The following is a 23,496-nucleotide window of genomic DNA, read 5'->3' on the forward strand; positions in this document are numbered from 1 at the left end:
CAGTAAATAGCACTGGTCACTGTGGTCACTGTGGTCAGTGACAGGTGTTCAGGTGATACTTCCAGTAAGAATAATATTGGATCCAGCAGGCAATGTCAGAATTTCCTCCGTTTCTTCTTTGATGTTTTTCTAATATGCCTATGGCAATGTCTACGTTTTTGTTTTTGTTTTGTCTTTGACTTAGTTGGCATATATTTCTACAATGCCTCTATTGTTTCTACAATGCCTCAAAAAATGCAGTTTAGTTGTCTTTCAAACTGTGTTTGTGAAGTTACTTTCAAAATGTAGTGCATATTATTACCCCATTTTTTCAAATCAGTCAACGACTACCATCTACATTTTGTGAATGAATGGTAGCAGAACAATGTTTCCTCCAGGCTATGGGTTACATGATCCACAAGGCATTTTAAGTCAATCGATATTTCAATGGTAGTGGATGGAGATAAACTATTTTTTCCAAATAAGCAACAGCAACCAATGGGTGCGGAAGAGGGGCAGGTCCACCTCTCACCAAGGACTCGCAAAGTGAGTGTGGGCCAGCGAAAAAAAACAACATTTACATTTCAAGTGGCAACCTTTGATTGACCTTTTGATACGAACATAGCTGACACAAGGAATTAACTGTCAGACTTTGGAGAGCGCAAATTTGAATGACAGAAATCGGAGAGAAAGATGGAGAGAAGTAGACAATGAATATGTACGAGAGAGAGGGAGGCAGACAGACAGACAGTAGAGACGATGTATGGTAACTGGTAATCATAATGTTGCACTACGTCAATGGCTGTAGGTAGGAATCTCCCTGTATACATCAATAATAAATATTATTATTATTAGGGCATGTTTACTGGTGGTGATTTGCACTCAACTGAGTGCTCTTTCCTAATATTACTTATTAAGTACTTTAATATTACTTTCACTAAAAGTGAGTTTTGATTATGCTGACAAGTGTGACAAGTGTAAGGCTTGTGAAAATCATAGATATAGACAGCATTTTTTATACATTATTAACTTGATTTAAGAGACAAAGTAATAATCTCTTTACTTGAAGGCACGCCAAGTCCACATAGTGATTCAGAAACAATGAACAAAATAAAGTGCCACAGTCAGGACGGAGTATGTTTAAAAGCTTACAGTGGAAACTCTAAGGCCAAACAATCTTGTAGTCAGAAGCAAATCAGGAAAACCGCACACCCAACACTCTTTGAAGTCATATAGGCTTATTGTGAGAAGTAAAGTAACTTGCGTTACATAAAATAGTAACTGTAATAATATTACTCCATTTCCAACAGTAACTTGTTACAATTTTCCATTACTCAAATAAGTAATAATATTAGGTATAATAATAATATATTTTGTTTACAATTCAGTGCTCCCCTTCTTTCAACCCAGTAGATGGCAGCAGAACACAACTACTACACCATTTGTTCACACTGCAGATTTTCAGAAGTAATTTATATTTGGCTTTGGTCGTTAAATTAAGTAAATAAGCTCTGTAGCAAACAAAGGATAATTATATTAACAGGTTTTGTTCAATAAGATCATCCCCACAAATCAACAGACCTTATACAATTGTTTAACCACACACACTTAATACAAGTTAAATAAAGCACACAAAAGCTGCAACATGCACAGTTTATATATTAACAGGTGTAATGTATGTTGTGAAACTGCCTCTGGCTTATGTTAACCACAAACCTTATTTTCGGCATAAAGCCCTATGGGACAATACTATTGGAAATCTTGCGAGCGAACTGACTTCCAGGTTTTAGGACTATAAATTGTAACACTCTATTATCACCTGGCAGGAGGTTCCAGGTCACCTATATCAGGACCCCTGGTTTCGGCAGCAGATGCAGCAGTTCGAGAGGGTTCTACAGGAGCAGAGTAGATTACTGGCTGTATTGGGAACAGGTGAGTACTGCAGAAACTTTACAAAAGCACACGCATCCAAATAAATTCAAGGTGCATGGACAGAAGGATAGTCTGCACTCTGGGCAGACTATCTTTGATAGAAGGACGAGGCTTATAGCTTTTACAATTTAGGCATTTAGCAGCGCTTTTATCCAGCAACTTAAATGGCATGAACCCTGGTCAACAAACAACAGAGTAAATAGTCACGTAAGTAGAGCACAAAGAAAAACAAGTAAGTGCTACAAAGTAACTAGGATACCAGGTAAACATTAAACCTAGCATCCGTTTAAACATGACATCTAAATAACATTCTTAGCATTTGTGGTTAAGCAAAAAGTATACATATGTCTATCTACATATCATAATGTGAACAACTAACCAATATACTGTACATCTGCATAGAATAATTAGCATCTATCAAAACATTCATTCATTCATTCATTTTGACAGTTAGCAGGGTCACCTTTCCTTTTGACTTCAGTTAAATGTGACCTGTGATTGGTGAGCAGCTCTTGTGTGTGGCCTTTCAGATATACAGTGATATTATATTGTATATAATACAGAGTATATTCACAAACACATACTGTACAGTATGTATATAACCAGCAATGCAAGTTCTTTATTGATTTTAACTGATGGCTTGAGATGGTTGTTGCATTTTTCCCGCCTTAGAAATGCATTAAGGGCCATGCCAATAGCAATAGTATTTAATATATACTAGCCTACTTGGGGACTACGCAAAGTCAGAAAAGATGTAAATCGGGAATGATGGCAAGTTGGGAATGCATTCCCCACTCGGTCATGCAATGCCCCTTGTACCCGTTACTTGCTGTACCGGGTGTTAGAGTACCCAGTACGGGAGCGATGCAGGTCGTGAACAATGCAAGTTGGGAATGAATGCCCTACCTGTTTATGCAATACCCAGTGTGCGCGAATGGGGCTCCATTGTACACATTACTACTTGTATTGGCCCAGTGGCACAAACGTTACGCAAAGCTTGGCCAATCCGCGAAGTCGATGCATTGGGTTGGCCAATCAGGGAAGCTAATGCCTACACCCCCAAACACTGAAGAGATTCGGTGCGTCCTCTGCGGACAGATACAGTTTCGCAGTTCTTGGAAATCGTTGGTCCAATCAAATTCCCACTTGGCACTGCACACCCCTGGGTCAATCTGGCGGGACCCACACGCCAAGTTTGAGGTTGATCGGTTAGACAGTGAGTTATGCCAGGTAAAGACAGACAGACAGAGATCTCGTGAATTTATAGATAGATTCTTATTCTATGTTGTATTTTATGTCTCATGGCAGCAACAGATTATTTTTTATTGTAGGTCTTGATAGGACTGTAAATCCCTGATGTTGCTTAGTTACAGTGAGTCATGATGGGATAAGTTTTTATAGGCCCCTCTCCACCGTAACCACCCCACCATCTATTCTTTTCAATATTAACCAGTGTATATTTTTAACTGTTATCCTCTTGGTAGTGTTAAAGGGACTTTTCCGCCAAAATGTATCCAGCTTTCAGTGTCCTCCATGGTCAGTTTCACGAGAGGTCAGTTTCACGAGAGTCTGTCTGTTATTCATTACTTATTTGGTTGTTTTGTTTTGATCTGAATTCCCAAAAAGCCCAGGTCAATGTACTTGCGGTGTCATTTTAAATATGCGATATTTGCAATATTTTCCTCAGTAACCCTCACTGTAAGGCTTTATTTCAAGCTTTTTCTATTTATTTATTTAGTTTTAATTTTCATATTTCACTGTGCTGCATGAAATAAGCGTTCCCTTGATGACTATTAACCCCTATTAACGCTGAAGTAATTCAAGACAATTTATAGTTTTGGGATTGTGTGGAGACCACTGACCAACTTTACTTCCTGCTCCCGAGTGATATGAAAATATTATTAAAGCAACATCACAAACATTTGACTCAAATTCACTGCATGACCTGCTTCTCAGTTGTCCAGTTTATTTTGACAAAGTTCAAAGGCACTTCCCCTTGTTTTATTAGATAATTTTAAAACCAAACTGTCTGGTGTAGATCTGATTCCTCTCCGAGTAGATTTTCCCATGGTCTAGACATCTCTGTGAGGTTTTCCATCTCTAAAAGGCCTCATTCACACTGGACTTTGACATTCCATTTTTTTCCATCAAAGCTTTACTTTGTAGTAAGAAGTCAACCTTTTTTGCTGTGCTGACAAAACTGTAACAACTGTAACCCTGAATCAAATTCAAACAGTGCCGTCAACTACAGTAGTTTATTTTTATTTTTTAAATAAAACTCCAATTGGTTAAAAAATGTTTAACCCAAAGAGAAGTGGGTGGATCAACCCCATGGTGTAAGACCAGTTGTCCTCATTGTTTCAGGTGAATGACAACAGATTAACCTTTTGCACTGCAAAAAGGTGTAAAGCCCATAAATTATCACTTATAAAACCTCCAGTGATAATCTGGGCATATAGTAAAAAGCAGCTTTTGAAAAGCAAAAACTACTCCACATAGTGGAGCAATTGCAAGTTATGAAACAACATGGACTGATGTTGAGTAATAGGAAAATATTGCGGCTGAAATGTTGTTTCAAGCCAGTAGACAGATCTTGCAGTTTTTTTTGCAATGGAACACAAATTATCTTAAATCCCATTGTCTACGTTCATTCATTCCCTACCACATTGACATGCAGCAGCATGGACCAGGTTACTGAGGATGTGTGTTGTTCTATATGCCCTTTAACCACTCTTCACCCTGGCGTCCCAAAATCTTTCATATGTTTTCAAAAAAAAAAAAAAAAAATCACACCCTGTGTGAAGGTAGCGGCGCCTTTGATACATTTTGTCATCGATATGTGTTTATAATGTGTTTATAGCCATGTGTCACATGAAGCTTGACCAATCACTTTGTTGACGGGTCTGACCAATCAGAGCGTTGACGGGTCTGACCAATCAGAGCGTTGACGGGTCTGACCAATCAGAGCGTTGACGGGTCTGACCAATTAGAGCGTTGACGGGGCTGACCAATCAGAGCGTTGACGGTGAACACGGACAAAGTCAGGTTACAGAGCAGGATCCGCTCTATACCTAAAGGTATAGAGCGGCTAGCGCCGCTAAAAATTGAAAATAGCATATCTAGAAGCTCACAGCGCATTGCTGTGCTGTGCGGGACCTATAAAATAGGGCTCAAGTGGTTACCTTGCTGTATTAATATTATCCAATCCACTTTATTTACTGTACTGTATTGTATTGGATATTAATATTAGATTGATGCAGGTGTAATTAATGTGTATGTATTATTAACAGAAATGCCATTTCACAGACAGTCAGAAAACTGCACCATATACAGACTGAAAGTGCTCGTTGTTATTTTCTATTAAGAAAACTCCCTAGGCCTGAGCTTTGAGATAATCCATGCTTAATCTCACTTGAAGCATTGTACTTTAAATTCAGTCAGCCTCCTAAAATTCAAGTAAATTATTACTGTATGTGGGCTACTTAAACAAGAAAATGAAATGTATTTTTGAAGGATGTGATGATGAAATAAGTTGTTTTAGATTGAATTCATAGATTAGAAATGCGCAGATATTGACAAAGATATTTTGGTAAAGAAAAGCAAAAGCAAAGAAATACGAAATAAATCATTGATCTTTTACAGCAGCTTTCATAACAGTTGAGCTTTCATAAAAGTCTGAATAATGTGGCCCCTGCTCAATGGCTCCGTACCCTTTGGGAGCATGTTGTCCTTGTAAGTCCCTATTTCTCTTGACCCCTTCTGAAAATAGAACACGTGCTGGGATGGCAAGCCGACCCCTGATGAACCCTCCCCCCCCCCAAAAAAAAACAGTGAAAATTAAAGAGAATCATTTATTGTCTATCATCGGCAGTGTGACTGGTGTAATTACTGGCGTTGTTAATCGAGTTCCTGAGGTGACAGTCGTTGTCGTGGTTCCAGTGAAAAAATCTACACTAAGCTTCCTGCGTATGACGGCGGGGCAGAAGGTGGCCAGGTAGGCGTCTTTAAAGCCAGAGTAGCAGAAGCAGTAGACCAGCGGGTCCAGCAGGCAGTCGATGTACGATAGCACCATGAATCCGTCATACACCTGCACCACTACGTTCTCCACCTCCTGCCATTCCTTTAGCCGCACAAACAGCAGCGCCATCCTGGCCAGCGTGCACGGCAGGAAGCACACAGAGAAGACCAGGATGACAGAGATGACCAGGCACACGGCCCGCTTCAACTTGGTCTTGTCCCCGACCGTCTTCCTCCTCAGGCGGTTGACGATGCGCACCGTGCAATAGATGAGGATGAAGAACGGGATGAGGATCTGCGTGAAGAAGACCACCTGAAAATAAAAATAAAACACAGCCAAAAAGATTCAGATGAGGAAATATTAACAACAATCTAGGCTTTTATTTATTTGTTTTATAAAGTTAGAGTATTTAATAGTCTTTAGCCCTTTTTTATCCCATACATTTCTGTGTTACCACTGCTGTTGTACCCTGCCAGTTGGCTGACCTGCCACCGTCCTCCCATTCAACACCCCCAGCTGATGGGCGCCACCCCGCCCCGTCCCCGTCCCACTTTCCTCCCCCAAACATGCCCAATTGTGTTTGTAGTGGGCTTTTGGGTGGGAAATAACGTACATAATTGGTACGGCTCTTAGTATACGCGACTGACATTGACGCATTGACATTCTTCTCACTCACCTGAGGAAGTGTTGCTCTTCTGTTTTTCCTCACTTATCGCAATAATGCACAAGCATCATGGTCATAGGATGTGTTTCAACCACAATTTCTGTTTACTGATGTCTTTCCCATTGATCAAAATGCAGATGTATATTGTACGTTGTACTAGATTTCGTATTTGAACTGACTGTGCCTTCCTGTTATTTGAGCTGTTCTGTGTTAAGTGTTACTTTCCCCTCTATTCTCTCTTCCCTATTATTCCTGTAACAGCCATGTTGAGTGCTCACAGTTGATTCTGATATGTCAATTTAGTTAGTTAGTTTTGAAACACTTCGCATGTTAAAAACTTCTTCCAGTGAATCTCACACCAACATTCTTCTTGTGAAGCATTACATTTGGGCAAGGCAGTGGGCAGTTTATAGTAACTAGACCATACCCGGTGAAGGGCGCAGACGAAAGTCGTTGCAAACGTGGGGTTAATGCACGTCCTGTCGCGCGGTTTCTCCCCCGCGCGCGTCCCGTCGTGGCACCCCCCCCCCCCCCCCGGTCGCTCCCGTCGCGGCAAGAGCCATATGAAATCCGTTTTATTTTTTTCCCAAATTCTGTTTTTTCCATTTTAATATTTCTGAATTCTGTATTTTGCTTTTTATGCTCATTTTTACCATAAAAAAAGTGTCTGGTAAGTGGAAATGAATAAATGTTCAAGATATAAGTCCATACATGAAAATCTACACAATTCCAAATCTTTAATATTTGCAAATTATATGCAAACATAGAACAGTATATAAGTACATTAAATAGCACCAATATAGGCTTGCTATTTTAATATAGCAAAATATAAATATAAAAACGGATATATAAATACTATGTTGTTATAGTTCTATATATATATATAAAAATTTGCTATATAAAATAGCAAAATAGGCTTGCTATTTTCTGTTGCCCTGCAGCAGGCTTGAGTATATTTTTTTATGGCATTTTACACCACTAACAACATTAATCAGAGTTTATTTTTAATTCACGTGTGTTAAATGTGTTACCCATACAATCAGGTCTGCTCACGTCACGTTTCAACTGCGCGGACGCTAATGGCCCTTGTTGTGTTATACGCAAAAATGTTCCCAAAATAATTCGGTCTGAGCATGCGCAAAATGGAGTCGCCCATGTATTATTATTTCTATCGACTTTCTAAGACTATTTCTACGTGGATTTTACTGTTTATAAAGTAGGATGTGACCATGCAAAATGGTGGTGGCCCGTGGATTTGTAAAAATTAGCGATAAAAAAAAAATATTTTACCGCGAATATTTTTTATTTTCCAAATTCTGCAATAGTCCGTGTTTTATTCCAATTCCATTTTTATTGGTCATTTCCGCGATTCCGACCGCGATTCCGTTAACACGGATTTCATATGGCTCTCCCCCCGGCCCGCGGTCACCCCTCCCCACGGGCGTATATATATATATATATATATATATATATATATATATATATATATATATATGTCAACACGGAGAATGGCGTAGGCATGTTACTCGCCCGCCTCGGGTCCGTCTGGTGTGTTTACTTTCCACAGGAAGAGTTGTACTGAGAGAGTGGGCGGGGTCTAGGTGTTGCCATGTCGGCCGACTGTAAGCGCTGTAGGGCCAATGTTGGTGGTATAGGGTTCGTTTGGTATGGCCTCGTTTTCATATACCTCGTTGCTTGTTTCTCTCGCGAAACCTGGCAACACGACGCATGCGCAGTTTGATCGGAGACCCAGGACTCCATCCACCCACCCACCCACCCACCGTCAGGTTACTAGAATTATAGTAGGATGTTAAGCTAAGCTTGTCTGTAAGTCGACTTAGCAATCTATATAATCACATACTGATTGTTTTCTATTTTTTTTACTTTTTAAAACTAAAATGTTGTACTGGAAGTCAATGGAAGTTGAATCCGGCTAAAACCTTGCCCAAAAAGTGGAGATGATGAATATTCACTATACTGGCGTCAAAGATGACTGATGTCAAAGACTGGCCACATGAAGTCAGAGATCTACACTGAATTAGATCCTGTCTTGTTTTTAGAGAATCTCTTAATTGTTCTTATGAAGCAGTTTTTTACATGGAACAGAGATCTGACACTTTCATTCCCACTAAAGCTGTGGGTGAATATTTACGTAAATGATACATGGTTGAGAGTGAGGAGATTAATGGAATGAAATAAAAGGTTAATGGACGCCGGCTGTTGTTCATACATTACACCAGTATAGAACATTGCCAGTGGCTTTCAGTGCAATGGGAAAGGGGCTTAAGTACTACCATGTATCAGCAGACAAGTGTGTATATTATATGAGCTCAGATGCAGGAGAGCTGCTGAGACCAGGGAAATCAAACCATTGCATATTTTAGTGTGCTCCTGTTAGCTGAGGGCCTTGAATTATTTTACTCTGAAGAATAACATTTTTAAAGCAGCATTTTAGTTAAGGACTCCCATCACTGATTCAAAGAGTCTCAAATTGACTTGAATTTTACCTTGATCTTTTGGATCTAAAGGTTAACCATCTCTTCCGGGAAGCCTACCGATCATTCACTCAAATTGTCATGACAATCTGCTAATCTCTTCTGAAGTTATCTTGCTAAGAATCAAACACCGAACAAACAGGTTGCAGTGCCCTGCCACGTGTTGCTATGGGTAGGATAAACATCTGCCACGTGTTGCTATGGGTAGGATAAACATCTGTCACGTGTTGCTATGGGTAGGATAAACATCTCTTTCTGTTTCGGTTTGTAGCTCACCCTGACGAACACGTTGGTGCAGCATGTTTTTAAAATAAAGTCTTCTGTGGATATCACATAAAGGTATCAGAAGGGAAAAGGCTGGAGCACATGGACCATCTTAACAATTGTAATACAGTTTAATACGTGCAAACAGACAGACTGATGTTTCGACAGCAAGTGTCTTATTCAGAATGATTCAGCATGGGAAATGGGAAGCTATTTATACCCCTCCCTTCATTATAATATTATTATAATATATTATATGTGTTATTATATTATATTATATAACTGTGGTTGTGGTAGAAATGTATGGGAAATTGGTCTTTCTCATTCCCCTTCAGCCACCAGGCCTCTATCAAATAAATGTAGCCCACAGGCCATTATTAATCAAGCAATAATGCTGGAAGTGGTAGGCCTTGGCTGGAAGGCACACGACGAGCAGGAAATCAGCCACCACGATGGGTATTAATAGCTTTCCATTTCCTCTGCTGAATCAGTCTGAAGAAGAGACTTGCAGTCAAAATCTCAGACTGTCTGTTTGCACGTATTCACCTTTATTACAATGTTTAAGATTGTCCGTGTGCTCCAGCCTTTTTCCTTATGATGATGCTGTGGTCGCTGTCTGAGAGGCACCGGTTCTCATCCTGAAGGTGGGTTTTAGCATGTGATCTTTCTCAATATTATTAAAGGTGTTTAAAAAAGAAAAATATATAGAAGATTATCTTTTCTTAAGCAAAAACAGTCAATTCAAAAGAGACCAAAGCAATCTGTACCTCTCTGAAGGTGTCAGTGATATCTTGGGGGTCAGTCTCGTACATGCGTCCGTGGCTGTTGCAACACTCGAAGGTCTTCAACATGGTGGGGATGGTGAGAGGTAGCAGGAGGAGCCAGATTAGGATGGAGATCTGAGGGGACTTCTTCATGACCCTGATGAAGTTCCCCCGCCCAAGGTGGACCACGTTGAAGTAGCGGTCGAGGGACATGGCGGTCAGGAAGGCGATGCTGGCTCCTCGGTTGAGGAACAGCATGAAGAGCATGGTCTGGCACACAAATCTATTGCTGCTGCGCCTCAAGCCATGCTGGTAGTGGTAGGCCTTGGCTGGAAGGCACACGACAAGCAGGAAATCAGCCACCACGATATTGAAGAGGAAGATACTGTTGGTCTTCCAGAACTTGAACCTGAGCAGGAAATAAAAATGGCATTTAAAACACTTGTGTATTCTTAATTGGATTTAGATGTGCGCAAAACAATGATTTATATAAGTCTTTTTGACCCAACCTGGATGTGTTCATTCATCTGTAGGCACAAATCACAGTCTATGCTCTTGTTACATATTACCTTATGTATCTGGCAATGATAAGCTCAGGACACGGTATATGTAACGTTTTAACAAAGATGTTTGTGTGGCTGTTGTAAGTCCAACCTTATCCAGAGAGCATTTGATTTGATTTTGATTTGATTTGATTACAGGTCCACATTAGCTGGTGCCATAGCAACCAGCTAGTCTAACTGGGGTCAACAAAAACATGCATACAAAAACTATTACAGTCAAAAAACATAAATTGCGAATTCTAAAAGTCAGGACTTCACACGCAATACATAATAAACTAACATAAAGAGAAAAAACATGAATTGACACAATAATCAGACATTTTGAGGAAAGGTTAATTATGAGTAAAACCAACAAAAACAATTTACTGTGGATGCAGTAGAGGTTTCAAGGCAGGTTCAAGAGAGATAGTGACCTATGAGTAAAATCTCTTTAAAACATTAGTTCTCTGACCAGGCAGTACAAGAGCTTTACTACTCATGACTGACTTGAACAGTACAAGTGTGTTGAAAGAATGTACTCTAAGCCAGGAGAGGCAAGCAAGCATGCAGCTCATGTTGGATCTGAGTGAACAACCTAGGACCAACCCTACCGCCCTTTTTTGGACAGCCTAGTGCTTCTTGAGGTCACCTCTTGCAGCAGATGACCAAACCACAGAGAAATAGTCAAGGTGACATAAAACTAAACTTTGAACAACAAGACAGACAGAAGGGGACAAGCAGCATTGAAATACCTCTCATCTTTAAAACAATGTAATTGATGTGGTGAGACCAAGATACAGCATCTCTCCAAACATGCCTAATCCTCCATCATTATGATAGAGATCTTTGCAAACTTGGAACAATGATCAAATGCACAGTAAAATCCTCAGTGTTAATTTAATTCAGAGTTTGTACAAATGTAACTGGTCCATTTGGTTACATTTGTGCACTCAGTTACAAATGTAGGAGGATTTTACAGTGTGCATTGGTTAACCACTGCACAATTTGGAACAGATTTTATTCAATTTTTATTGCCCTCCCACAAATTAAGACAATCTGGCAATGTCAAGCAGGACATTTTCCATGGGGCTTCCTCTAGGCACATTAATTTGTCCTAAGAGATGGTGAATACTGCTGAATTATGAAAGGCAAAAGTTGTGTATACTGTATGTGTGCGCCCCTTTGCTATATCATATGTAATTTATCTCGGGTCACAGTAATAATGTGACATCTATTGTCAATGCATTAAGGCTTTTATCCATAAAAGATAGGTTCCCTTGTCAAATTACAGTTAAATACCTTAGTTATAACATGCAATGTGAAATGTATGCATATGAGTGGATGTTAAAGTGGGGGGTGAGATGTTGTCCCCAAACCTGAAGAGGAAGATGTAGAGGACCGTGAGGTTGAGAGGCAGGCCCAGTGCAAACTCTCCAATCATCAGCCACGATAGGATCTTATATGTAACAGGATTAGTGGTGTTGCAGTGGTCAGGAGCCGGCGTCAGATTTGTTGTCAGCGTTGAATTCCCAGACACATCCATAGTATTGTTTTGTTTGAATGAGCAAGTCTTTGCCAGGTGTACTGCAGTAATACTATTTCCACAGGCGTTGTAATTGTGGCAGCAGCAGTTCTCAGTGGTAGTAACAGCTGGAAGACCTTTGAGCTACCTCTCACCCAGTGAGTACTTGTTCTTCAGGCAGTGATTTCTCTCCTCACCGAGACGCGTCAAATTCTACAACACCCTTCTGAGAGCCCGATGCTGCTTCTGACCCTCTGGCAAGGCATCCAGCTTGCACTGTCAAAGCATATTTAGAAAGCATACATTGGATGTAATATATATATACAGTATATGTACTGTAAATATATACACATGTATGGTCACAAAAAGATGATTCCAAATAGTTGAAGAAACAGCCCTTTTCTGTCAGTGTGCCTGCTCCCCTGCACACTGAATCTGGCACTGGTCTCTCACACAGAGGAGGCGTTTGAAAATCATTTTAGAGGTGTGGTTTAAAGAGAGGGGGCTTATCTCTGTCTGTGATGCTGCAATGACCAAGTCTGTCTGGGCTTTCCACCTCAAACCCTGTCATCTCATGGCAAGTATCGGGGAGGGCCGATAGTCATCTCATCAGCAACGTTTGAGACAGTGATCTAATGACGTGATTCCTGTATGTTACCTCTGTCTTTCATAGAATTTCATTGCTTTGTTTCCTTGTTGTAGTTGTAGTTATTTTTAGGGGGAAATACCGGGTGGAAAATGTGGAATGTCATAATGGCCTGCATCATGCCTTAACTTGTCCTTGAGTCAACAAGGTTGGAGGGACATGGATGGTGGTTCAGAGCCCAAGTATAAAATGACACACAAAACTGTGTTGTAACTTGTAAAATATTTGGTATTTGGTACCAGTTACTGCATTTTGAGTATGACGACTACTTGACCCTCCACTGTGAGTAAGGATGGGGCCTTTTAGGCAACATGCAACACAGTTGAAATATGAGTTTGCTTGTTGGATTAAAATGCGTACTTGTGATATGATGAGAGCCAGCTCGTATGTCAATGCCAAATAGAAATGGGAACAAATCTCAAGTAAGCACTCCCACTCGAAAGTTCCCATATACAGGGGGGCCTTTGAGGGGGTTTAATATATATTTGGTCTTTTAAAGCATATTCTTAAGGGGTTTACTGCATTACTAGGCATTGTATATATAGCGACAACTGTAATACTAGGCAGTGTACTGTATATCTAGCAACAGAGACAGCCAAGATGAAAGAGAGAACCGGAGGCATGCGACTGAGGTCTTGACCCGGATCGGAAGCCATTACATCGTGACTGGCGTTGCCAACCAACTGGTTGAGCCACTAGGGACATTCTAATTCATTCTTAATCTTGATTAGCTATTGGTCGCAGAAATGCTACAGTAATGGACATGACATTCACAGCACCTTGGAATGTATGTTGGAAGTTGTAAAGAGAGTTTACTGCATTCTAATATGAACGTTGGAGCAGAACTTTGCTTGCCTTTAGACTTGTGTTGTAATAAGAGGCAACACTTATTTGTGGATACAATCTAACTGCTTAGGTATGTGCTCTAGATTAGTATTTCTCAACCAGGTGCTTGAAGTGGATTTTGACCACAGCAGCCTCACCCTGAGAGATTCTGACAGATTTCTGATCAAAAGCAGCTTTAAAATAGTTGAATATTTTGTTCATGGTTAACACGTCTCAGGGCAAAACCAGTGGGATGTCACTGCTTTAGATGTGTTAACTCACTCAACTTAACTCAACAGTCACAAGTGACTCCAAAACATCCTTATAAGAGGACTTTAAGTAATAAGTGGATGTATTGTATGATCTAGTACAGTTGGTTAAGTTCCTGCCCAGCACGGTCGAGACAGTGGTTCGATTCCTCCACAGTTTCTCCGGCTTGGCCCGGCACTCAGACTTTACCTTACTTTACTTTATTTGTTTATTTACAGGACAGTGCACGTTAATGAACATTCAATACATGTACAAGAATTCAATCGAACTCGAACAAATTCGAACATGATCTCATGTAAATATGCCTGAGCTAGCTAGAAGCTCATTTCCATCCATAGTCCCACATATAAAAACATCACAAGAACAACATACAGAAAATGCAACATACCATATACAACTGCCTACAAATACATTTTTCAAATACCATACCTATTTTAAGCCTAACTAACAACATAAATACCTACTATAAAGTCTAGTACCTAACAAATAAAATATCTAAAGCCTATCCAGTGTCTCTCTTCCTGTGGATAAATTCACACACTGGCAGAGTAGCCAATCCATGTAGACACTTATAGACAAAGAGACTTTTAAAAGCCTTAAAATTATCCAAAAAAATAAATTGATGGTGGTATGATGGTATGAGTTTGGTTTCTTGTAGACCTTGATGGTTCTCTTGAAAAGTTGTTCAATTGGTTGCCAAAACTGTGGCACCAGCAAACGACCAGTTTGTGAAACAATATTCAAGGTGTGATAAATTCATGCAGTGGAGATATATTTTAGCAGCAGCGGTTGTCAAGAGGGGCTTAAACTGTAAACTGTACAAACACAGTAAGCCATGTTCGCGGGTGGGAAACTGGCAGAGAAGGGTGATCTCTGTTGCTGCACTAGTGCACTGGCACCTGTTCATCAATCCAAAGTTATTCTGAGTGACCTTTACCCTATGATTACATTTTTCTATCCTGCTAGGAGTGGTCTATTTCCAGGATGACAATGCCCCATTGCTGGTCACTAAGAGCTTCAGGCGCTGTTGAATGACTAAAGTGTAATAGGGAATAGTAGTGCACTCACATTTTTGTTTATTACTATTGGGAGCCAACCCAAGGCACAGCCAGGAAGGGAAAGAGGCGCACTACCTACCTAATATAAAAAAAATGCGTTTGCAAAAATCAGCCCCCTGGTGGCGCTATAATAGGGAAATGTTGAAAGGGTGGCATTTGTTCCTCAACGTAGTGCGAATGTGTGTGTAAAGTTTCACCGCATTCGGACTCTGTGTTCATGATTTGCGGCATTTTGTTCAAAAAGGGGCCCCTCCTGCAAACTTTAGATGTCAATCTTAGCCAATCGGGATGGAATATGAAAAATCAAACAGATCCGTCGTGATCACATGACTATAGATTTGTACAGATTTGCGTGAAATTTGGATAAAATCTGAAGGAGTAATATCCAATAATGTGTTTTACATAAGTCGGCCTCAGCTGGTGGCGCTATAAAAGGCAGATGTGAAAAATGCAGGTCAAAGGTTTTTCCTTGGCCTCTAGAGATTTCGCATTAAAGGTTTTACACAGATTGGTGAAGTTATAGGTAAAAACGCCACCATGAGGCTGATTTAAAAATGTTCAAGTGGCATTTCTTCCTGGGCCTAGTGAGAATGTGCGTGCAAGATTTCACGGAAATTGCATGCTGTGTTCATGATTTGAGGCATTTTGTTCAAAACAGAGCACTCCTGCAAACTTTGGAAGCCATTCTTAGCCAATCAGGATGGAATATGAAAAATCTGAAAAACCTGTTTCGTTTAATGACTATAGAGATACTGTTTACCGATTTGCGTGATGTTTGGATAAAAGTGCAGTCAAAAAATGTGTTTTGCAAAAAGCAGCCTCCTGGCGGCGCTATAACAGGCCAATGTGAAACATTTGGGGCAGAGGTTCTGCTCTGGCATCCAGGGCCCAGTGGTGTGTGTGCACAGTTTCGCTACCATCAAGCAAACAGTGCTGGAGATTAGCTGTTCACACTTCACAGACGGAGCGGACGGACAGGGTGCAAAACATAGTCTCGGCCATGCCTTTCGGCCTGGCAGAGACAAAAAAAATCTTGAGAGATTACAGCAGAGCTAACAACACGCATGTGGAGGGTAGAAATTCAGGAGTCCCGAGTCGGTGTTTGCTAGTCCACACTCGCGCATCGCAATGCATGTTTATTGCCCAGGAACTATTGTTAGGCACCAAGGAGGGTGATGATAATATTCACCTACATCAGTCTACATGTTTAAGGTTTTTGCACCCATCGTAGACTGCGCTGAGCACTGTTAGCTGTAAATAGAAGTCTGTGGTTTCCTGGGCAGCGGCTGTGTTTTCATCTTTCATATTTTGTCTTTCCACCCACACGCTTTTGAAATAGAACGTCTGATTTCACAATGTTCTCCATGTACTCGCCCTCTCCTCCTGTTGGACTATTTTGCCTAATGCCTTCTTCTTGTTTTCCATCCTTCCCTGTCTAATTTATACTCAACCAAAATAACTGAGTTGAAAACGTGTTAATTTCATCATGCAACAGGGTCATACTGCTAAATTTTACGTTTAACTCTGCTCTCTCTCTCTCTCTTTATTTATTTATTTCTTACAGGGCTACTGTTGTCACCTTCTCTGCCAGGCCAGTTTATTGGCACCCCACCTATGTTGACACTGACTAGCGCTGAGAAGGTAGGTAATGATTGTTGTAAAGCACTGAGATCAGACTATTTGATAAAGGCTTTTCAAACCTTTTCTTTTTTTCTTTCCCAGTCACCCGAACCGTTCACTAATCCGATCAATTTACACTTCTTTGTAATTAGGATTAGAGTTCAATTAGGCATTATCTATGAACATACCTTACTGCCAGAATGGAATGCATTTTATTCATGATGCAGAATGCAGAAAGTGAAACCTAACGTGACATTCCGGTTTTTGCATTCCTGTGAAAAAAACAGCTGAGAGAGAAAGTTCAGTACATGCCTTGTTGGACCCCTATGTAATAGGGGGGGAAATCCTGGCTAATTAGGCGAATACAGTAAGAGCCAGTTTTAAGTTTGAAAACAATGGGTACATTCTAAAAACAACTAAATGCAAGTCTGAACTTGAGTAAAGATATGATATTTCAAGCTTTTCACTAAACTGTTTTTTTTCACTCCTGATGCAGTAAGCCACAAATATCTAGGAACCCCACCCTACTCTCCGCCTCTCTCTGTTCTAACAGTTAATGCTCTTTCTGGATAGAAAAGCGTTGGCATACGCCAAGCAAAAAAGAAAAGAATATCCTCCCCTCTTGTCTATACTATACTGTTCTCTCTCCTTCTACCCCCTCTTTTCTACAATCCTATCCACTCACAACCTAATGACATTATCCTGTCATTTACTGTCCACTACTCTGTCTCCCTCATTTTGTCTCTCCGTCACCTCAGAGGTCGAGCTGCTCTTTAGAGTTACCGGCAGCCGTGGTGTCATCTCCCCAGTCAGCTGGAAGTAGCCCCAGGGCACATTCTGTCCCAACATGCCCCAACCAGGGTAAGAATGCTTCCCAAATGCATCTAAACATCACATCATAAAATACTACAGTTTTGTTTGTTTTTTTCTTTACTGCAATGAGATATCAAATATCAGCCCTACATTTTTTTATATCTACTATTTTTTTTAATCTTGGGGTTACCTTTTTCAACATCTATTCTTAAATGACAGTGAAGAGATTGGGAGGGGAGGGTGTCGGGCAGAGATAACATTCAACACAGGTGAAGTCAGGAATTTAACTAGTGAAATTGCAGTTATGCAGTCAAAGCATTAACTGGTTGAGTTACCAGGGTGCCTCACATACATGCTTTATGATTGCTTGTCATTTGTATTATCTAGCCATGATGATTGTACGGTAGTTGTTTGACACATATTGTTTTTGACTGATCTCTAAGCTGGTTAAATCCCTTTCATTTTTGGTTCTGCCCTTTGACTTGCGTTGTGTCCATGCCTTCCAGCTATAACGGAGTCAGTTGACTCATAGAATTACACAAGATTGAGGTTAGATTTAGGGTTAGGTGCTCACGATCAATTTAGTTCTGTTGCATTGAAGTAATGTTGAAATTCAAGAGGTTGGGGCCTTAATTGTACATGCCCTCAAACTTTTGACAGTGTGAAAACAAAAGTTAAATTGTTAGAATGTTGACTGCAAGTCTGGACTTGGCTACATAGTTTTCTCTACTTTTCTATGACTGATTTTAGATTTTCAGATATCACCAAAGTGCACACTTTCTCAACCCCCTTTAAAAGCATTTGCTGTAGGTTAATGTACTGTAAGCTTTGATACAGCTGTACTGTAGGTAAACACACAGTGCTTGTGTATTGCAAGTTTTCTTTCTTTTTTGTTGTTGACATATTTACACCAGTAGAGATGCTGCAAAGTTACACTATAACACAAGTTATGCTGTAATCCATCCCCAAACCATACTTTTCAGTTTAAACTTTATGAAATCGTTAGTTATTAAATATCATCTTGGACATTCAGGCCAAATGAAACAACAATATACTGTGTACTCAAACATAATAAAGTATATTTACACATTTTTCACATTGCAACACTAAAAGAAAGTAAGAAAGAAAAAAAAGAAAAAAGAAACATGTGAGGTATTTACTAGAATTATAATGCCTGATTTTAAATGGCAATTACAAGTTATTACACAATTGTTATTACAATTGCTAACATCTGTGTGATATGTCTATTTGTTTTAATTGGGGGTCATCTTTAGTCAACCAGCCAATGCTACATTATCCTATTACTTAAATATGTAAACTGCTTTTCTTTTTTTTACTGAAAATACTGTAGTTTCCATGCAACTAACATCAGCACTGGTAAATGCAATGCATCTAGTTTTCTAATGCCATCTATGTATCACCCATTGGAATCACATCAAATGTAATCACAGAAATGACATTATCAGTGTACTGCACTTCTTCTAACTGTTGTTAAAGGGGCTACACCATGAATTAAAAAAAAAAAAATGATATATAAATATTGCCCCCTAATACGTTTTAAACAGGTTGTAAGCCTAAAAAACATCCAGATATTTTTTCTCACAATCTGACTGTCTGTCATTCCAAGCTTTTTCAGCTGCAATACCAAAACGTCCTATTGGGCAGGGGGGAGCTACTGAGCAATTCTGTCTGGCCATCATCAATGCAAAATCAGGGCAAGTGACATCACTTGCCCTGCCATTCTGAAATGGCCTGTTCAGACACGCCCATTCAGGAAATCCATGAAATGAGCATGAATGACTGAATGTTAAAAAAATATATTTTTTGGGGTACAAGAGACACTGGGGAGCCCAAAAAATACTAAAAACCTAAAAAAAAATGAAATTCATGGTGTAGCCCCTTTAAGCAATTACTGTTGTACGTAAAACATGACACATACATTTTGAAGATATGCCCAAGGTCAGACGAAATTCAACATGTACAAATCATGACTTAGCTGTGTAAATACCGCCTTGATAAAGATGTTCAGTGTTCTATTAATAGCCAGACAGTTAGCAATAGACGTGTCATCACAGATACCTGTAGTCATGCTTAATATATCATAAAGGTGAGACAGGTAGTTTGTTCAGCTGGGAATCAGGAGCAAATCGCATACAGAGGTCTAGGCTGTGTGTGAGTCAGTTATTATAAATTAACTGCATTCTGGTAAACAATAGTGTGACACATGTAGGAGGTAAGATGTGCACAGTGGGAATACCACAGATTTCAAATGGCATAGTGACCCAGCATAAGAAATAAAATGAGTAAATGTTTTTGACTACTCACCACTGCTTCCATTCGCCAGAGTATCTTAAACTCCTGGTCTGGGATGTGAAGCTAACATATACTACCTTTGTAGAAAATGAATTGGAAAGATTGCCTTCTTGATAAAGTATACATTCTGTACTTGGCTCAAGACCAAGGCTTAACGCCAGTTTCGCAAACACGTTCACCTGATAGGCATTCTCCTTCAAAGATATAGGTTGAAAAATGTCTGTTAAAAAGTTTAATAAAAGACTCCTTTTGCTGATTCAAATCATCTACATATAAGAACACGCGTTGTAGTATTTGCTTTGATCACACACACTGCACACTTGCTGTATCCTACCTAATTTTCTGAAGATCACACCGCCATCAAGTCCTCTTCTCATAAAAGCAAAACAAAAAGTGTCAGTGTCACCTTCAACCTTATGGTTGTTGCAGTCTTGTCTATTGTAAGACAAATCTGAAATGTCATTTGAAATTAGGTTGTCTTTTCATATGAAACTGAAGCGGTTTTCAACACCAAGTCCTGTATGCTGGTGTTGCTTTTTTTATCATTCACCAGGACAAGTTTTTCTCTCTATTCTCGGTAGTTGGCTGATGGGTGACACTGTGACATTAACCCTTTACTTCGTTGACTCGGGTCCCCCAGGGATCTGTAAATGGTCCCCTAATTTTGCTGAAAACACAGCTCTACAAGCTCACAACGCGTCGCATTGTGAGCTTGTAGGTCTGTTATTTCCACCTATTATGACATGCCCGGAATAGGAACGCTTAGGGTTCATGTGGTCAAAGGACGTTGTTATCGTCCTTGGGTTTTGAGACATGCCCTCCGGAATGGGTGCTTTCCGGCAGTGTGATGTCCTCTTTCAAGAAGAAGGGGAAGTAGGTGTTGAGGTAGAGGGCTTTAAACTTGGTGCTGCAGAAGCAGTAAATGAGCGGATCCAGCAAACAGTCCATGTAGGACAGCACCATGAGGCCGTCGAACACCTGCGCAGCTCTGTCCTCCGTGATCTCCGGCAACTCCTGGACCCTGGCGATGAGCAGTATCATCCTGGCCAGCGTGCAGGGCAGGAAGCAGAGAGAGAACACCACCATGACGGAGGTGACCAGGAACACGGCGCGCCTCAGCTTGGTCTTGTCCCCGACTGTCTTCTGCCGCAGACGGTTGACGATGTGCACCGTGCAATAGACCAGGATTATGAAGGGAATGATGATCTGTGTGAAGAAGACCACCTCTCTCAGGCTGTCCACCACGTCCTGAAATGAAAGCGCCATCCACTTAATCACTCGTGAGCTAAATTGACATTTTGTTTGGTGCACTGTGAAACCACGCCGGTCCAATTTAGATGGGGAAAATGGCTTTTGAAGTTGTTTTGATGTGAGATGGCATGCGAGTGAGTTGTATATTATAATATAATATGAAGATAATAATGGATTCCTGTGTTATACTGTACATGTTAAAAATAAACTTTGTGAGGAGAGGGTTCTTCAGAGGAGGAATAGGCCCAGCTCATGCACAACTACTCACACTACTGCTGCTGCAAACTCTGAAGCCAGTTTTCTTAATAAAAAAATCTGGTTACAGTCATTATGTAATAATGTAACATATCTCGCTTCATAGTTTGTAGAACAAAAATCCAAACAGCAGGGTGTGGTTAAATGTGTGCTTATAAAGCCTTGTTGTGACTGCTTTAGTGTATAAGGGCTGTACAAATAGACTTGACTTGACTTGGAAAGATAAGAATGTTCACTTTCCATCATGCACTCAGAATGATGTGAGATTAACTCTAAAATGTTTCATTTTTATATCTTATCATTTATTTTATATTATGTACTGAGCCAGCTGATTACACCTTGGGGTGATATATGTTGAAAACATTAACACTATAAGATATGCATGTATTGATCCCCATGGGGAAATTCAGGTGCCAAAGCAGTAACAGCAGTAAGGGTACAGGTAACAGGTAAGAGTAGAATCAAGACCAAGATAGATAAGAATAAATATCAAATACAAATAAAATAAAATAAAAATTGACCTTTTCTGTCTGAGCTTTGCATTAGATGATGCATGCATGTATGTGATGCACTCAGTATGTTACATGATTGATGTGCTACACTGTACCTTGATCAATGCATCTTCTGAGGTGCCGTTTCCGGTGGTGAGGCTGTTGCAGCACTCGAAGGTCTTCAGCATGGTTGGGATGGTAAGTGGCAGCAGGAATAGCCAGATGAGGATGGAGATCTGAGGGGACTTCTTCAGGGCTTTGAGGAGGTTCTTCTTTCCCGGGTGGACCACGTTAAAGTAACGGTCGATGGAGGTCACCGTGAGGAAGGCGATGCTGGCCCCCCGGTTGAGGAACAGCATGAAGAGCATGGCTTTGCACACAAAGTCATTGTCACTGCGCCGTTCCCCCTGTATGAAGTTGTGCGCCTTCACAGGCAGGCAGAAGAGCAGCAGGATGTCAGCCAGGACCAGGTTGAAGAGGAAGATGTTGTTGGAGTTGGACTTCCAGAACTTCAGCTTGGTGACGAACAGGTGGAGGACAGAGGCGTTCAGAGGCAGAGCCAAGATGAAAATGATAATCATCACAGCTGCATAGAATTGATATAGTGCCTTGTTAAAGGCCTTGCAGTCCTCAATGGCATGGTATCCTGGCATGGTATCCATTTGAAAATGCACCAATAGATCTTATGTGTATATATATACTATACTGCTCAGAACAAATGAGAAATTCTAATTCCTCTCTGAAAAAGTTAGTTTGTGTATCCGGTGTCCTCAGTCCCCAAGATGAAATCTGTTCACTTCACACTCACGTAAGACAATTCTCACTCAGCAAGCTGCAGTGTTCCAAGTTGAAGCAGAAAAAATTCTCCCCAAAAAACGTTTTTAAAAGCAGAGGTGGGGTCCGACACACCTTTTGTTTTGCAGTCCTGGTTTTTGAACGTAGATAATGAAAGCAGAAGTCTGCAAGTAATTCTAGTCTTGACGGTGCTGAGAGCTGAGCTCCTAATAGGAAACAGGCAGGCAGCTTCTTTGGAATAGTCTGGCTGTTCAGACTTGTTATCGTAGCTCCTCCTTATTGCCCAAGGCACAGTGACAGTGAGTCACCAGTTGCTTTCAACAGCAGGGCTAACTGGGGCTTACATTACTCTGGACAACATTTAGGTCTGACCACACTTAATGAAAGCAATGTTTGTTTACCTGAAAAGAAAAGAACAGAGTTGCAATCTGTATAGGAACCAAGATTCAAAAAAGAAAAAGAAGACACAAACTTTTTATAGTGTTAAGTGTGATATCACGCTGTGTTAGGCTTGTCAAGTCCCAAAGTGGAACTCAGGCAATCGGTCTATCAGCCACTGAGCAAGTTGACGTAGTTGTATGTCAGAAGAATGGCTAACCCCATGGGAAAACCTTTTCACTGTCACCTTCTTTCTCACGTCTTGGGAAGTATTGCACAATTACTTGTAAGAACTGCTATTTGTATGGGTTCCATTGAGTTATGAGTTGGGACCACAATATGGATGAGACAGAGGTGGACAGAAAAGAAATAAAGACAAAGATGGTCAAAGAGAGCAAGCGCTTGCATTGCGTGACAGCACTGCTGCCTCTCTGGGAAGAGCGTTGGAGCGGAGTCTCTCATGAATGACAAGTTGTGATTGATGAAATGCATATAGAACTCCATCTGGAACGCTGGCCTAGAGTCAATGTGGAGATTCTATCTTCTCTCTTAGTATGATAAAAATGTAACTGAGGGAGTCTGTGAGTGAGTCTCCTTAGAG

General features: G+C 40.5%; 1 protein-coding gene across 1 annotated transcript; it reads right to left on the reverse strand.

Moving 5' to 3' along the window:
- Nucleotides 1-2,004: 2,004 nt before the first annotated feature.
- Nucleotides 2,005-22,731, reverse strand: LOC311062935 (uncharacterized protein). The gene is made up of 5 exons (XM_084082154.1): nucleotides 21,839-22,731; nucleotides 20,512-20,973; nucleotides 12,035-12,324; nucleotides 10,120-10,525; nucleotides 2,005-6,241 (listed from the first exon to the last, which is right to left on the reverse strand). Exons 1-5 carry the CDS (start codon nucleotides 22,382-22,384, stop codon nucleotides 5,759-5,761), a joined length of 2,187 nt encoding a protein of 728 aa, XP_083938280.1. The 5' UTR covers nucleotides 22,385-22,731; the 3' UTR covers nucleotides 2,005-5,758.
- Between the last annotated feature and the right edge of the window lie 765 nt (nucleotides 22,732-23,496).

Source organism: Gymnoscopelus microlampas (genome assembly GCF_963454915.1).
Source record: "Gymnoscopelus microlampas genome assembly, chromosome: 16".
NCBI classification, from domain to species: Eukaryota; Metazoa; Chordata; class Actinopteri; order Myctophiformes; family Myctophidae; genus Gymnoscopelus; species Gymnoscopelus microlampas.

Excerpts from the sequence above, each read along its gene's own strand:
- LOC311062935 (XM_084082154.1), bottom strand. The coding sequence starts at position 22,384 with ATGGATACCATGCCAGGATACCATGCCATTGAGGACTGCAAGGCCTTT. Across the intron at positions 20,974-21,838 it reads CAGAAGATGCATTGATCAAG|GACGTGGTGGACAGCCTGAG; the intron begins GTACAGTGTAGC and ends CTTTCATTTCAG. Across the intron at positions 6,242-10,119 it reads TCACTGACACCTTCAGAGAG|GTGGTCTTCTTCACGCAGAT; the intron begins GTACAGATTGCT and ends TTTTATTTTCAG.